The 16,468-nt window shown below is 43.7% G+C and overlaps 2 protein-coding genes across 7 annotated transcripts in view; one reads left to right on the forward strand and one right to left on the reverse strand.

Moving 5' to 3' along the window:
- LOC132399028 (zinc finger protein GLIS2-like) overlaps positions 1 to 16,468 on the forward strand; it is a 90,448-nt gene that overhangs the window by 62,965 nt on the left and 11,015 nt on the right. For 5 of the 6 annotated variants that reach the window (XM_059978919.1, XM_059978915.1, XM_059978918.1 and 2 more), the window contains 4 exons: positions 2,823 to 3,082; positions 9,275 to 9,456; positions 11,161 to 11,331; positions 15,620 to 15,753. In XM_059978919.1, the coding sequence (XP_059834902.1) occupies positions 2,902 to 3,082; positions 9,275 to 9,456; positions 11,161 to 11,331; positions 15,620 to 15,753 (668 nt within the window). In that variant the 5' untranslated portion in view covers positions 2,823 to 2,901. Of the gene's footprint in view, positions 1 to 2,822; positions 3,083 to 9,085; positions 9,173 to 9,274; positions 9,457 to 11,160; positions 11,332 to 15,619; positions 15,754 to 16,468 lie in introns of those variants that run through there. The other variant, XM_059978920.1, reaches the window with a different exon arrangement.
- Positions 15,779 to 16,468, reverse strand: part of pam16 (presequence translocase associated motor 16) — a 30,644-nt gene continuing 29,954 nt past the window's right edge. The window contains exon 5 of the mRNA XM_059978922.1: positions 15,779 to 16,429. Coding sequence (XP_059834905.1) covers positions 16,376 to 16,429 — 54 coding nt within the window. The 3' untranslated portion in view covers positions 15,779 to 16,375. The remainder of the gene's footprint in view (positions 16,430 to 16,468) is intronic.

Consider the following 16,468-nt stretch of genomic DNA (forward strand, 5'->3'; position numbering starts at 1 on the left):
GTTGGGGTCTCTGGGGAGGTGCTAGCCCCCGTCAGTGTTCACCTCATAACTCTGAAGGGCTTTGCGACTCATATTATCAATATTTATTGTTTATTTATTTATTTTTCTTTTTTTCTTTTTGTATTTGCTGTTTGTTGTCTTTTGCACTCTGGTTGCTTGTCCATATTTGTTGTGTGTTTTTCATTGATTCTATTGTATTTCTCTGTATTTACTGTGAATGCCTGCTAAATAATGACTGTCAGGGTCGTATACAGTGACATATACATACTTTAGTAATAAATTTACTTTGAGAACTGTGATTAGAGTGCGGATACAGTTCAGTCTGATCTCGTGGTGTTACTCACTGTAAATCACAACTGTTTCTTGGTGACTGATTGAAGAGAGAAGCCTAGAGAACCTTCTGGAATCTCACAGTGTATGCCTCAATGCACTGTGGGTCACCGCGGAGGGGCCTGAGGTTGGTTTCTGACTCTGCTGATGGGCTGGTGCATGAGAGGGGGCCCCTGTGGGGACTGAGCCAGTGAACGATCTCTGGGAAAGGGAGGGGTGGGGTTGTGGTTTCCGGTGATGTACAGTCCTGGTAGGAGGAGGAGTGGGGGGGGGGGGGGGTGGTTTGGCAGTCTCCACAATTACTCACAGAGTTTGGTACAGTCTCTCCCGATTCACCGAGGTGTCCCTGGACACTGCCTGGCTTATAAATCCTCACATCTGGGTTGTTTTATAACTGACATTAATTTCTCCCAGCCACACAACATGCTGAAAAAACAACTCTCATCTGATTTACAAAGACCAAGAACATTTTTTGAATCTTTTCTGAATTGTACTGGCATTTTAAACAAAAATTATCAAAGTCTAAAATCCAGTTCCTTTGTTCATTTTACAGTAACCCAACTCCCCCAGTGACCTGTGTTATACACCCTGTATCTGCCTTTGTTTATCTAGCCACTACAATATTGTTCAGTAACTCTTCTTTGTCTACCGATGTTAATCCAGCTGTCTCACATCATCCTTCCCCTCCCCCAGTTGTGGGAGAAGGGTCATTGACATTGTCCCTCAGTGACCTGTGTCACGACTGTATCCCCACTGATGTTAATCCAGCTCCCTCGCATCTTCCACTCCTTACCCCGGAGTGTGGACCTTGATCATCTGGGATTGGAAATATTGGGTGTCTCACCTACTCACCCTGCTGGTCCTGACTGAAACTCAGCAAGTTTCCTGAGTGAGAAAGCTGAAGTATTCGAACAAACAGAATCTGGTGCCTCTCCAGGTCTAGAACTGGAGCCACTAAATGTCAGTGTGATAGTTAACCCACTGAGGGTGTGACCAGGCCAGAGTAGAGCCCATGATCAGAGGCAAATTTCAGCTCCTGGTTTGGCTTGTTGAAAGGATTGGGTGGAGATGATCACCATGCCGGTCAGTGTGTAGCGTCACTGGGGCAGATGTGGACTCAGTCTGGAAGCAGATTAGTGTGGAATCTAACCCCTGAGTGGCTAACAGGAGGTGAGAGTGAGGAGCTGCAGAATATGCTGGTGTTGGGGGAATGACTCCTGGAGGGAAGTTATTTCAGAGACTTCCTGCCTGTTCAGGTGAATGCAGAAGTTTCATCAGCGATCTTTGAAGAGCTATTTTCTCCATGCTTCACCAATACTTTTAATTAGTCAAATCTGAACCAACAAATCATGAAAATTAGATGACATGAAAATCTGTTAGTTGTAGAACACTACAGCATAGAAACACGCCTTTTGGTCCAATTGATCTATGCTGAACCATTAATCTGCCTAGTCCCATTAACCTGCTCCTGGACCACAGCCCTCTGTACCTCTCCCATCCATGTACCTGTCCAAACTTCTTTTCAATGTTGAAATCAAACCTGCATCTACCAGTTCTGCTGGCAGCTCAATCCACACTCACACCCCCCTCTGAGAGAAGGAGTTCTCCCTCTGGTTCCTCTGAAGCATTTCACCTTTCACCCTTAACCCATGACCTTCAGTTCTAGTCTTACCCAACCTGTTTTAGTGAGAGCAGTGTGTGTGTGTGCGTGTGTGTATGTTGCTCTGGATTTCCAGCATCTGCAGGATCTCTTGGGTTTATGATTTAGTGCTTTTCTTGTTGGGATTTTGGTCTGTGCATAATAAACCTCATGTTTGACCAGACAACAAGAACCACTGGATAACCATCTATGGAAGGGTTTCTGCTGCTCTTGGTTGGGGTACTAAATTAAACACAGATCCTACCGATCACAGAAATACATGAGCTTTGTCACATATACTTTGAAACAGACTGAAATATGTAATTTGCGTTAACAACCAACAGAGTCTGAGGATATGCTGTGGGCAATACACAATGACAATTAACCTACCAACTAGTACGCCTTTGGACTGTGGGAGGAAACCGGAGCAGCCGGAAGAATCCCACATGGTCACACACAAACCTATTTACAGAGGATGCTGGAAATGAACTCCAAACTCTAATGGGTCAAGCTGTAGTACTGTTGCACTGTTACTGTTACTCCAGATTTCCAGTAACTGCAGAATCCCTTCATTTCCATTCTCTGAGTGATCTTTTCCCAGGTTTCCTGTATCCACAGAATCTCTCCACATCCCCAGTTTGAGAGATCTTTTCCCAGATTTCCTGTATCCACAGAATCTCTCTGTGTCCCCAGTTTGAGAGATCCTTTCCCAGATTTCCAGTATCTGCAAAATCACGCTATTTCTGGTCTCTGAGTGACCTTTTCTCAGATTTCCAGTATCCACCGAATCTTTCTGTGTTTCCAGTCTCTACCCTGACACTCTGACTGATCCTTTTCCTGTTCTGTTCTTCAGGATATAAAGCTGTTGTAGAGGTTTCCCAGCCTGGCTTCAACCACGGAGTCTCCTGATTGGATGTGCCATTCCCGTGACAATGCATTCTCTGGACGAGCCCCTGGATCTGAAGCTGAACATTTCCAAGCTCCGGATGATGAGGGGGAAGAAGCAGAGACGCCATGAGGCTACGGAAGAGAGCAATGCCCGGAGGGAGCTGAAGATGACAGACGATGGCACTGCTATTATGGCACCGGTATCTCCCCAGGTCCCACAGACTGGTGAGGGACTCATTCAAACTGACCGAATACTGAAAGGCCTGGATAGAGTGGATGTTGAGAGAGTCTAAACCAGGGCACAGCCTCAAGATAGGGCAACATCCCTTTAGAACAGATGATGAGGAATTTCAGAGGGCCAGAGGGTGGTGAGTCAGTGTAATTCGTTCCTACGGACGGCTGTGGAGGCCGAGTGGTTGGATATATTTAAGTGGAGGTTGATAGTTTCTTGATTATTCAGGGCATCAAAGGTTATGGGAAGAAGGCAGGAGAATGTGGTTGAGAGGGATAAGTCAGCCATGATTGAATAACAGAGCAGTCTTGATGGGCCAATTCTGCTCTTATGTCTTATGTTTAACAAGGACCTGCAAAGTTGAGAGATATTCTCCCTGATGGTACAGGTGGGAACCTGGTCCTTCACTGCTGTCCACTGGTGGTGCCACTGCTCTCTCTGATCTGAGAGACAACAACCCCTAAGCCTTAGACCATCCAACAGGGTGGTGCAGGAACAGGCCCTTCAGCCCGCCATGTCTGTACTGGCCATCATGCCATTTTAAACTAATCTATGCATGTGTTCTATATGCCTCCAGCCCTTGCCCCTCCATGTCAGTCTAAATGCCTTTTAACATCTTCTATTGTATCTACTTCCACCACTTATGTGTAATTCTAGGCAGGATGTGGAGAAGGTGAGACGGTATGAGGTATAAAGAAAAGTTGGACAAACTTGAGTTGCTTTGCAGGCTGAGAGGAGACCTTAGGATGATATCCATTTACCATCGAACTTCAGGCCGTGACACTCAGGGACTTGGGTGACATTATAATTTTTTATTCATTGTTTTGTAACTGTATGTTTTCCTGCTATGATAATGATGTGTTTGGTGTTGTGATTATTGGTACTGCCTCTTGCACCTTGGCCCCAGAGGAACATTATTCATGTAAATGGTTGAATCATGATTGAACTTGAACTTGAACCTGATAGTTTTATAATAATGATAAGAAAGGCAGTTAGAATGTTTTCTCCAGAGCAGAAAAGTCAAATACCAGAGGAAACGGGGGTTTGGCGAGTGAGGGGGTGGTGGGTAGAGGGGAGCTTAAAGGCGATGTGAGGGACAAGTTTATTTTTACTCACAGGGTGTGTAGGTGGTTGGAGTGAGTTACCAGGAGTTGTGGTGGAAACAGACAATTTGGTGGAGTTGAAGAGCCTTTTCGATAGACACGTGAATATGGAGGGATATGGATAATACACAGGAGGATGTTTAGTATAAATTGGCACAGCATTGTGGGCTGAATGGCCTGTCCAGTACTGGACTTCCCCTGGCACTATGTTCCTGGCACCCAGCACTCGCTGTGTAAAAGCATCTTCCCCCACGTCTCCTTCAAACTTTTCCCCTCTCACATACATCCTGTGTCCTCTGGTGTTTAACATTTCCATCTCGGTGGAAAGACTCTGACTATCTGTCTTATTTAATCCTCTGAGTCTGAAATATTTCTATCCACTTTCCCTTGCCTCCTATGCTCCAGAGAGGGTTTGTCCAACCTCCCATAACAGCCAAAACACTCCATGCAACAGCACTTAGGGCAACATGTTAGCATAGCAGTCAGCATAACATTATTAAAGCAGAGGTGACCCAGGTTCAATTCCCACCATTGCCTTTAAGGAGTTTGTACATTCTCCCCGTAACTGCATGGGTTTTGTTTGGATGCTCCAGTCTCCTCCCACATTCTGAAGACCTACAGATTAGGACTATTAAATTGTGGGCATGCTATGTTAGCACTGGAAGCATGGCAATACTTGCCAGACAATACTCTCTGACTTGATTTGACACAGATGACATACTTTGCAGTATGTTTTGATGTACCTGTGACAAAGAAAGCTAAAGTTTATCTTTATTAACAAACCTTGCAAGACCTTGAAATCTTACAACTGAACATGTAAAAAGAGCAAAGAACTCAGGGTGCGGCGAGCCAATCATTTAAACCAGTGCAGCTCTTCAATGCAACTAATAACAGGATTGATTCCTCAAAGCAGAACATTGGAAAGTTCTAACTTTCATAGACTCTGGTCAGATCTCCCTTGAAGTATTAAAGAGACACGGGTACACTGGTGAAAGTGAAATAAAAGATTACAATGAATGAAAGGCAAAGCATCAACTTGGAAATAAATGCTTCACTTAAAAGGAACAGACTATTCATGGATAATATTCTTATTATGGCTTCTTCTCCCTGATGAAGGGTCTTGGCCTGAAATGCTGACAGTTTATTCCTCTTCATAGATGCTGCCTGACCTGCTGAGTTCCTCCAGTATTTTGTGTGTGCTGCTCCAGGTTTCCAATATATGCAGAATCTTATGTGTTAATGAATAATATGCGATGCTTGGATGTATTAGTAGATGAGTATAGAGTTAGTTTAAAATTATGTTATTAAAAAGATAGATGATGTTTCTTCACAAACACTAGAGATTCTGTGATCCAGAGCAACACACACAAAATGCTAGAAGAACTCAGCAGGCCAGGCATCATCTATGGAAAAGAGTAAACAGTCGATGATTTGGGCTGAGACCCTTCATCAGGACTGGAAAGGAAGGGAGAAAATGCAAGAAAGACATTTTGACAGTTTCTTAATCAAGATCAGTTTTATTTTCCCATGGTAATCTGCCTCAATGACTATCGCCAGTAGCACTTACACCTGCTGTGATAAAGCATTTTGAGTGGTTGGTGATGAAACATATCAACTCCTGCCTGAAAAGCAACTTGGATCCACTCCAATTTTCCTATCATCACAACAGGCCAACAGCAGATGCCATTTCATTGGCTCTTCACTCAACCCTGGAGCATCTGGACAATGAAGATGCATACATCACGATGCTCTTCATTGACTACAGCTCAGCATTCAATACTAATATCTCCTTAAAACTAATCAATAAGTTCTAAGACCTTGACCTGAATATCTCCTTGTGGCAACTGGATCCTCAATTTCCTCACTTGCAGACCCTAGTCAATTTGGATTGGCAACAACATCTCCTCCACAATTTCCATTGGCACAGGTACCCCCCAAGGCTGAGTGTTTAGCCCCCTGCTCTACTCACTTCACACTTATGACTGTGAGGCTAAGCACAGCTCCAATGCCATCTTTAAATTTGCTGATGCCAAAGACAATGAAACCATCTAGTAACCATATAACAATCACAGCACGGAAACAGGCCATCTCGGCCGTCCTAGTCCATGCCGAACTCTTAATCTCACCTAGTCCCACCTACCTGCACTCAGCCCATAACCCTCCACTCCTTTCCTGTCCATATACCTATCCAATTTTACCTTAAATGACACAACTGAACTGGCCTCTACTACTTCTACAGGAAGCTCATTCCACACAGCTATCACTCTCTGAGTAAAGAAATACCCCCTCGTGTTTCCCTTAAACTTTTGCCCCCTAACTCTCAGATCATGTCCTCTCGTTTGAATCTCCCCTACTCTCAATGGAAACAGCCTATTCACGTCAACTCTATCTATCCCTCTCAAAATTGTAAATACCTCGATCAAATCCCCCCTCAACCTTCTACGCTCCAATGAATAGAGACCTAACTTGTTCAACCTTTCTCTGTAACTTAAGTGCTGAAACCCAGGTAACATCCTAGTAAATCGTCTCTGCACTCTCTCTAATTTATTGATATCTTACCTATAATTCGGTGACCAGAACTGCACACAATATTCCAAATTTGGCCTTACCAATGCCTTGTACAATTTTAACATTACATCCCAACTTCTGTACTCAATGCTCTGATTTATAAAGGCCAGTCTTCCAAAAGCCTTCTTCACCACCCTATCTACATGAGACTCCACCTTCAGGGAACTATGCACTGTTATTCCTAGATCTCTGTGTTCCACTGCATTCCCCAATGCCCTACCATTTACCCTGTATGTTCTATTTGGATTATTCCTGCCAAAATGTAGAACCTCACACTTCTCAGCATTAAACTCCATCTGCCAACGTTCAGCCCATTCTTCTAACCGGCATAAATCTCCCTGCAAGCTTTGAAAACCCATCTCATTATCCACAACACCTCCTACCTTAGTATCATCGGCATTCTTACTAATCCAATTTACCACCCCATCATCCAGATCATTTATGTATATTACAAACAACATTGGGCCCAAAACAGATCCCTGAGGCACCCCGCTAGTCACCGGCCTCCATCCCGATAAACAATTATCCACCACTACTCTCTGGCATCTCCCATCTAGCCACTGTTGAATCCATTTTATTACTCCAGCATTAATACCTAATGACTGAACCTTTTTAACTAACCTTCCATGTGGAACTTTGTCAAAGGCCTTGCTGAAGTCCATATAGACTACATCCACTGCCTTACCCTCGTCAACATTCCTCGTAACTTCTTCAAAAAATTCAATAAGGTTTGTCAAACATGACCTTCCACGCACAAATCCATGCTGACTACTCCTAATCAGATCCTGTCTATCCAGATAATCATAAATACTATCTCTAAGAATACTTTCCATTAATTTACCCACCACTGATGTCAAACTGACAGGTCTATAATTGCTAGGCTTACTTCTAGAACCCTTTTTAAACAATGGAACTACATGAGCAATATGGCAATCCTCCGGCACAATCCCCGTTTCTAATGACATCTGAAAGATCTCCGTCAGAGCTCCTGCTATCTCTACACCACTGTGACACCACTGTTGTTGGCCGAATCAAAAGCGGTGATCAATCAGCATTTAAGAGGGAGATTGAAAATCTGGCAGAGGGGTGCCGTAACAACAGCTACTCACTCAATGTCAGCAAGACTAAAGAGCTGATTATTGACCTCAGGAGGAGGAAACAAGAGGTCCATAAGCCAGCCTTCATCGCGGGAATCAGAGGGAGATGGACGGCAACTTTAAATTCCTTGGTGTTATCATTTCAGAGGGCCCATCCTGGGCCCAGTGTGTAAGTGCCATTACAAAGAAAGCATGGCACAACTCTCATTCCTTAGGAGTTTGCCAAGATTCGGCATGACATCTGACTTTGACAAACTATTACAGATGTGCTGTGGAGAATATATCAACTGGTTGCATCATGGCCTGCTAGGGAACAACAATAGCAGATATGGCCCATTCCTTTGTGGGTAAAATGCTCCCCACCATTGAGCACATATATATGGAATGCTATTGCAGGAAAGAAGCATCCATCGTTTACAACTCCTACCATCCAGGCCATTCTTACAGCTGCCATTGGGAAGGAGGTACAGGAGCCTCAGGACCCACACCACCAGGTTCAGGAACAGTTATCAACCCTCAACCATCAGGGAAAAGGCACAGGAGCCTCAGGACCCACATCACCATGTTCAGAAACCGTTATTACCCTTCAGACATCAGGAAGGAGTTAGGAGACTCAGGACCCACACCACCAGGTTCAGGAACAGTTGTCACCCCTCAAACATCAGGCTCCTGAACCAGACAGGATAACTTCATTCATCTTCTCTTGCTCATCATTGAACTGTTCCCACAATTTTCAAGGACTCTTCATCTTATGTTCTCAATATTTAATGCTTACTTATTATTATTATTATTATTCTTTCTTTTTCCTTTTTTATTTGCTCATTTTGTTGTCTTTTTGCACATTGATTGTCTGTCCTTTTGGGTGCGGTCTTTCATTGTTTCTATTGTGTTTCCCGTATTTACTGTGAATCCCTGCAAGAAATTGAATCTCAGGGTTGTATATGGAGACATATGTGTACTTCAATAATTTTTGAGCTTTGAGATATGCCGTGAAATTTGTTATTTAGTGACAGCAGTAGTCCACTACTTAAAGTTGCTGTAAATTACAGTAAGAGTATATAAAATCAATGACGGGTGCCATATTCAGGCCTAGACCCTTCAATAGGACAGGAGAGGAAAGGGGAAGAAGCCAGAACAATAAAAGTAAGAATTAATAGTCTCTGTTCATTTCAAGTGAATCTTTGCTTTGTTTTTCATTCACTGTAATCTTTTATTTCACTTTCACCAGTGTACCTGTGTCTCTTAAGGGTCATGGCCTGAAATTATCAACTGACCTGCTGAGCTCCTCCAGCATTTGGTGTGATGCTTATCCACAGTCAGTACCTACATTCCTTCCGTTAAATGTATTGAATGTGTTGGAGAATCCAACCACGCATTGCAATCCTACCCCTTTCTCACAGAGCTGTTCTTGTTCCAGGTCCTTTTATTGTCTCCCAGGCTCAGGAGAAGCAGGACTCCCGTTACTCTCCATCCCAGAGCTCTGTATCCATTGTCGACCTGAGCCTGTCCCCTGGATCTGCCCTCGACTCGCCCCCCAGCTCTGCCCTGCTGCCTGACGAGTTGCAGAATGGTGGTGAAGATTCTCCAGGTGTTGGGACCGTAAGTATTTGAGGCCCAAGGGGGGGGGGGGTCCCCATTCTAAACACTTCTTACAGGAGTACTATAGAGTGTCCTGACCAGCTGCATCACTGGTTGGTATTGGAATTGCAAGCCAGCTGAACACAAAATCCTCAAAGGATTGTGAGGACTGGTGAGAAAATCATTGCGGTCTCTCTTCCACCCCTCAAAAACATTTATCCAGAGCCCATCGCATTGTCAATGATCTCTCCCATTCATACCACAATCTCTTTGTCCCCCGCCATCAGGACTGCTAGAGAGGGAAGCGGTTTCTTTCCCCAGGCCATGAGACTGTTGGACTCCTTGCTGCCACCCCAAAGTCATCACCACCAGTATGAACTGTTTACTTTTTGGCTTGTGTTATAAATGCATCTTATGCTAAATTCAGTCTCTGGAATATATTTAATTCTTTGTTATAATTTATTTGTGGTAATATTACTTTATATGCTGTGTATGAGTTATGTGTAGTGTGTTGCTCGCCTTGGTTTGGAGGAATGTAGTTTTGTTTAGTGGTATACATATGTATGGTTGAATCACAATAAACTGAACTTGAACTTGACATTGAGTGGGGCTGCACAGTGATCCTACTGTCCAAGACAACAGTGACATCTTGGCAGACTGACCTGCGGTCTGGCCGTTGTGTTTACTGTAGATGTCTGTTCAGTGTCCGCAATTTCCACAATGGTTCCTCGCAGTTGCATCACATCTACAGCAAAACTGCTCAGCTCAGTAATTGGTGGTGGAAAAAATTTGGAGGTAAAAGTTTAACTGGAATAGAGGTTCCTTTCCTTACTCAGACCCAATAGTCCATGGGGTCCGTGGATCCCTTGGTTAACGGTGGGGTCCAAGGCATTAAAAAATGTTTGGGAACCCCAGGTCTAGACTATTGATCTACAGACAATTCAAATCCCACATGACATCTGTGGAACTTAAGTTCCATTAATTCACTCAGTTTGGAGTAAAAGAACTCAGGTTTATTATCATTGATACATGTTGTGAAATCTGTTGTTTTTTTGCCATCAGTACAGCACAAGACATAAAAAAAATTACTCTAATATCCAATAAGAACTAAATATAAAAACTAAATAAGTTGTGGAAAAAGAGCAAAATAATGAGGTGGTGTTCATGGACAGTTCAGAAATCTGATGGTGGAGAGGAGCAAGCTGTCCCTATACTCTGAGTGTGAATCTTCAGGCTCCTGTTATCTCTTCCTTGATGTAGTAATGAGAAGAGGGTACGTCCTGGGAGGTGAGAGTCCTGCCTGAGGCATGGCTTTTCAACGATGTCCTCAATGGTGGCGAGGCTCATGGCCATGATACAGCGGCTGATTCTACGACTCTGCAGCCTTTTCTGATCCTGTGGATTTACCAGTGCTCGTTGCTACCATCAAGGAGGAGGTACAGAAGCCTGAAGACACACACTCAACTATTCAGATTTCTGAATGGTCCATCAACACGACCTCACTATTTTGCTCTCTGCTGCACTAATTTATTTAATTTTTCTTATCATAGCTTAGTCATTTTTAACATGTAGTGCAGCTGATGTAAATCAACAAATTTCATGACATATGTCCTGGATAATAAACCGGATTCTGATTCTGGTAAACCACGCACCTATTCCAGCTTGGGCACCAGCGTGTAGTAATAACCCTGATTCTGACGGTGAAGGTTTTATGTATCTCTGCAGCCAGCCCGTTTCCTGGAGGGGACTCAGAGCTCCCAGACGTTTCAGTTCTTCCTGCCTCTGGGTTCGAGCAGCCCCGTGCACCTGCCATCCTCTTTATTAGTGACGCCCCCTAAGGAGGTGCAGGCCTTGCTGGAGCTCCCGGAAGAACAGCTGGCATGCCGGTGGCGCAAGGTAAGACTTGCATTCGGACGCATACAAGGACTTCACAAATGATGTAGCTCAAGGCCAAAAGACATAGCAGCAGAATTAGGCCATTCAGCCCATCAAGTCTGCTCCATCATGGCCTATTTATTATCTCTCTCAATCCCATTCTCCTGCTTTCTCCCTCTCCCTTGCCCTTTCCCTCCCCCTCAAAGGCATTTGACAAGGTCCCACGTGAGAGGTTGATCACGAAGGTTCAGTCGCTTGGCATTAAAAAAGGAGTAGTAAATTAGATTAGACATTGCCTTTGAGGGAGAAGCCAGAGAGTGGTAGTGGATGGTTGCCTCTCTGACCAGAATCCTGTGACTAATGCAGTGCCACAGGAATCAGTGTTGTTTGTCATCTATATTAATGATCTGGATGATAATGTGGTTAACTGGATTAGCAAATTTGTGAATGACACTAAGATAAGGGGTGTCGTGGACAGCGAGGAGGCCATCATAGTTTGCAGAGGGATCTTCAACAGCTGGAAAAATGGGCTGCAAAACAGCAGGTGGAACAATGCAGACAAGTACAAGGTGTTGCACCTCGGTACGACCCACCAGGTAGGCCTTACGCGGTGCCTACCTAGAGTGCCAAGGAGTGTGGGAGAACAAAGGGATCTGGGAACACAGGTACATAATTTGTTGAGAATACCATCACAGGTAGATAGGGTGGTAAAGAAAGCTTTTGGCACATTGGACTTCATAAATCAAAGTAATGAGTACAGGATATGCGATGTTATGTTGAATTTGTATAAGACATTGATGAGGAGTGCAGTTTCGGTTATCTTTCTAAGGTTGAAAGAGTACAGAGAAAATTTACAAGGATGTTGTTGGGTCTGGAGGGACCAGAGTTATAAAGAAAGATTGAATGGATTAGGACTTTATTCCTTGGAACACTGAAGACCGAGGGGAGACTGACAGAGGTAGACAGAGTTATGAGTGGTATAGATAGTGTAAATGCAAGCAGGCTTTTCCCCCTGAGGTTGGCTGAGTCTACAACTAGAAGTCATTGGTAAAGGTTAAAAGGTGAGAAGCTTAAGAGGAACCATATAACCATTACAACATGGAAACAGGCCATCTCTGCCCTTCTAGTCTGTGCCGAACGCTTACTCTCACCTAGTCCCACCGACCTGCACTCAGCCCATAACCCTTCATTCCTTTCCTGTCCATATACCTATTCAATTTTTTTTTTAAATGACAATATCGAACCTGCTTCTACCACTTCTACTGGAAGCTTGTTCAACACAGCTACCACTCTCTGAGTAAAGAAATTCCCCCTTGTGTTGCCCCTAAACTTTTGCCCCCTAACTCTCAACTCATGTCTTCTTGTTTAAATCTCCCCTACTCTCAATGGAAAAAGCCTATCCACGTCAACTCTTAACTATCCCCCTCATAATTTTAAATACCTCTATCAAGTCTCCCCTCAACCTTCTACGCTCCAAAGAATAAAGACCTAACTTGTTCAACCTTTTTCTGTAACTTAGGTGCTGAAACCCAGGTAACATTCTAGTAAATCTTCTCTGTATTCTCCCTATTTTGTTGACATCTTTCCTATAATTCGGTGACCAGAACTGTACACAATACTCCAAATTTCGCCTCACCAATGCCTTGTACAATTTTAACATTACATCCCAACTCCTATACTCAATGCTCTGATTTATAAAGGCCAGCATACCAAAAGCTTTCTTCACCACCTTATCCACATTAGATTCCACTTTCAGGGAACTATGCACCATTATTCCTAGATCACTCTGTTCTATGCATTCCTCAATGCCCTACCATTTACCATGTATGTCCTATTTTGATTAGTCCTACCAAAATGTAGCACCTCAAACTAATCAGCATTAAACTCCATCTGCCATCTTTCAGCCCACTCTTCTAGTTGGCCTAAATCTCTCTGCCAGCTTTGAAAACCTTCTTCATTATCCACAACACCACCTATCTCGGTATCAACTACACACTTACTAATCCAATTTACCACCCCATCATCCAGATCATTAATGTATATGACAAACAACATTGGACCTAGTACAGATCCCTGAGGCACACCACTTAGTCACTGGTCTCCAACCTGACAAACAGCTATCCACCACTACTCTCTGGCATCTCCCATCCAGCCACTGTTGAATCCATTTTACTACTTCAATATTAATACCTAACGATTGAACCTTCCTAATTAACCTTCCGTGTGGAACCTTGTCAAGGGCCTTACTGAAGTCCACATAGACAACACCCACTGCTTTACCCTCGTCAACTTTCCTAGTAACCTCTTCAAAAAATTCAATAAGATTTGTCAAACATGACCTTCCATGCACAAATCCTTGATGACTGTTCCTAATCAGACCCTGTCTATCCAGATAATTAAATATACCATCTCTAAGAATACTTCCCATTAATTTATCCACCACTGACGTCAAACTTACAAGCCGATAATTGCTAGGTTAACTCTTAGAACCCTTTTTAAACAATGGAACCACATGAGCCATACACCAATCCTCCGGCACCATCTTCACTCAGAGGGTTGTGAGAGTGTGGAACGAGCTGCAAGTGCAGGTTGTACATGCGAGATCGATTTCAGCGTTGAAGACAAGTTTGGTTGGGTACATGGATAGTAAGGACATAGAGGGCTGTGGTCCGGGTGCAGGTCAATGGGAGTAGACAGTTTAACTGGTTTGGCATGGACTAAAGGGGCCAAAGTAACTGTTACTGTGCTGTACTTTTCTATGACTCCAATGGGATTGAGAGGGCTAATAAATCAGCCATGATGGAATAGCAAGGTAAGACTCAATGGGCCAAATGGCCTAATTCAGCTCCTATGTCTAATGGTCAAAGCCAAAGTAAATTTATTATCAATGTACGTTGACGTCACCACACTACCTGGTGGTTCATTTTCTTGCAGGCAGTCATAGGAAAATAAAGAAATTCAATGGAATTAATGAAAAACTATAGACTAATAGCTAGGCGCTCAGTGTATTTACTTGGATTGAAGATCAGTTATCATCTAGAAGGCAAGGAGTTGTAATAAATGGGTATCTAGTCAGGTGTTTCAAGGGTCAAACCTTAACCCTCAATTATTTACTAACTATCATGATGACATGGAGGAAGGGGTGCAGGTGAGTTGTGTGTATACAGAATTGGCTTGCTCATTTAAGGCAGATGGTGGTTGTAGATAGAGCATAGCCTGTCTGCAGGCCTCAAGAAATAGTGAGGTAGTTTTCAGAATGCTGATGGCAAGTGGAAGGAGCTGTTCCTGAATAGTGATGAAAGCTCTTGGACTGAAACATCAGCCCCAACACCCAGGTCATGCTCTTTCCTCACTGACACCATCTGGAATAAGGTACAGGAGCCTCAGCACTCGCTCACACCACCAGGTTCAGCAACAGTTATTACCCCTCAGCAATTCAGGGACAGCTTCTTCCCCTCTGCCATCCAATTTCTGAATGAACATTGAACCCATGCACACTACCTCACTACTTAACTATTGCACTAGCTACTTAATATATATACATACTTACTGTAATTCACAGTATTTTTCCTCTCTGTATTGCATTGTACTGCTGCCACAAGGTTAACAAATTTCACAACATACGCCAGTGATAGTAAAACTGATTCTGATTCAGTCATCAGGCTCTTGAACCAGAGGGAATAATCACTCAACTTCACTCGGCCCATCCTTGAAACACTCCCACAACCCATGGACTCACTTTCAAAGACTCTTCATCTCATGTTTTAGATATTATTGCTTATTTATTTATTATTATTATTTCTTTGTTTCTATATTTGTTGTCTTTTGCACACTGGTTGGACTCCCAAGTAGATGCAGTCTTTCATTGATTCTATTATGGATTTATTGAGTATGCCTGCAAGAAAATGAATCTTAGGATTGTATATAGTGACGTATATATACTTTAATAAATATTTACTTTGAGCTTTGAACTGTTGATTTATTTCAATTGATGCTGTCTGATGACCTGCTGAGTTCCTCCAACATTCTGTGTGTGTTGCTCTGGATTTCCAGCATCAGCAGTATTTCTTGTGTTTATGATTTGCTGTTCCTGAATCATTATTTGTGGATCTTCAGATTACACTTAACACTTGTCTCTTGTTCGGCTGATATGGACAGGTTTTTGGGGTGTGGGAGCTACTGGTGTGTCAGAGAACTGCCATGTTTTCTGGGTCCACAGGTCTCTCATGGCCGTGACATGTTTTACTATCGCTGGCGTATGTTGTGAAATTTCCTGATATCTCTCCTCTCTGACCCTTTTGTGTTGCAGTGTAACCAGCTGTTTGAATCACTTCAGGATCTGGTCAATCACGTCAACGATTTCCATGTCAAACCGGAGAAGGAAACTGGATACTGCTGCCACTGGGAGGGCTGTGCCCGGAAAGGCAAGGGATTCAATGCCAGGTGCTGAAGATTAGCTTTGTTTGTCACAAGTACATCGAAACATACGGTGAAATGTGTCACTTGTGTCAATGACTAACACAGTCCGAGGATGTGCTGGAGATAGGTGTTGCCATGCTAGTGCCAATGTAGCTCGCTCACAAGTCTCTAACCGTACGTCTTTGCAATGTGGGTGGAAACTGGAGCACACAGAGAAACCTCATGCAGTCATGGGGAGAACGTATAAACTCCATACAGGCAGCGGTGGGAATTGAACTTGGATCGCTGGGACTGTAAATCATTATGCAGCACTGTGACGCCACTGACACACCAGGGTCCTGCTAGTGAGGTGAGGTACATCAGAGGCACGGTCAGTGTCTTGGCCAGTCTCTCTGTGGTAGAAACATTGTGTGGTGCGTGGCCAAGTGAATAAGTCTAGTGATCTGAAGGTCGCTAGTTTGAGCCTTAGCTGAGGCAGCATGTTGTGTCCTTGAGCTAGGCACTTAACCACACATTCCTCTGCGACGACACTGGTGCCAAGCTGTATGGGTCCTCGTGCCCTTCCCTTGGACAACATCGGTGGTGTGGAGAGGGGAGACCTGCAGCATGGGCAACTGCCGGTCTCCCATACAACCTTGCACAGGCCTCAGTCATCATCGAAAATCAATGGACAGCTGAAGAAGAGAGAAGAAGTAGATACCTTAGGGAAATTAAAGAAAATCTTTGGTTAGGCATATGG

The sequence above is a fragment of the Hypanus sabinus genome, chromosome 9 (genome assembly GCF_030144855.1).
Source record: "Hypanus sabinus isolate sHypSab1 chromosome 9, sHypSab1.hap1, whole genome shotgun sequence".
NCBI lineage: Eukaryota > Metazoa > Chordata > Chondrichthyes > Myliobatiformes > Dasyatidae > Hypanus > Hypanus sabinus.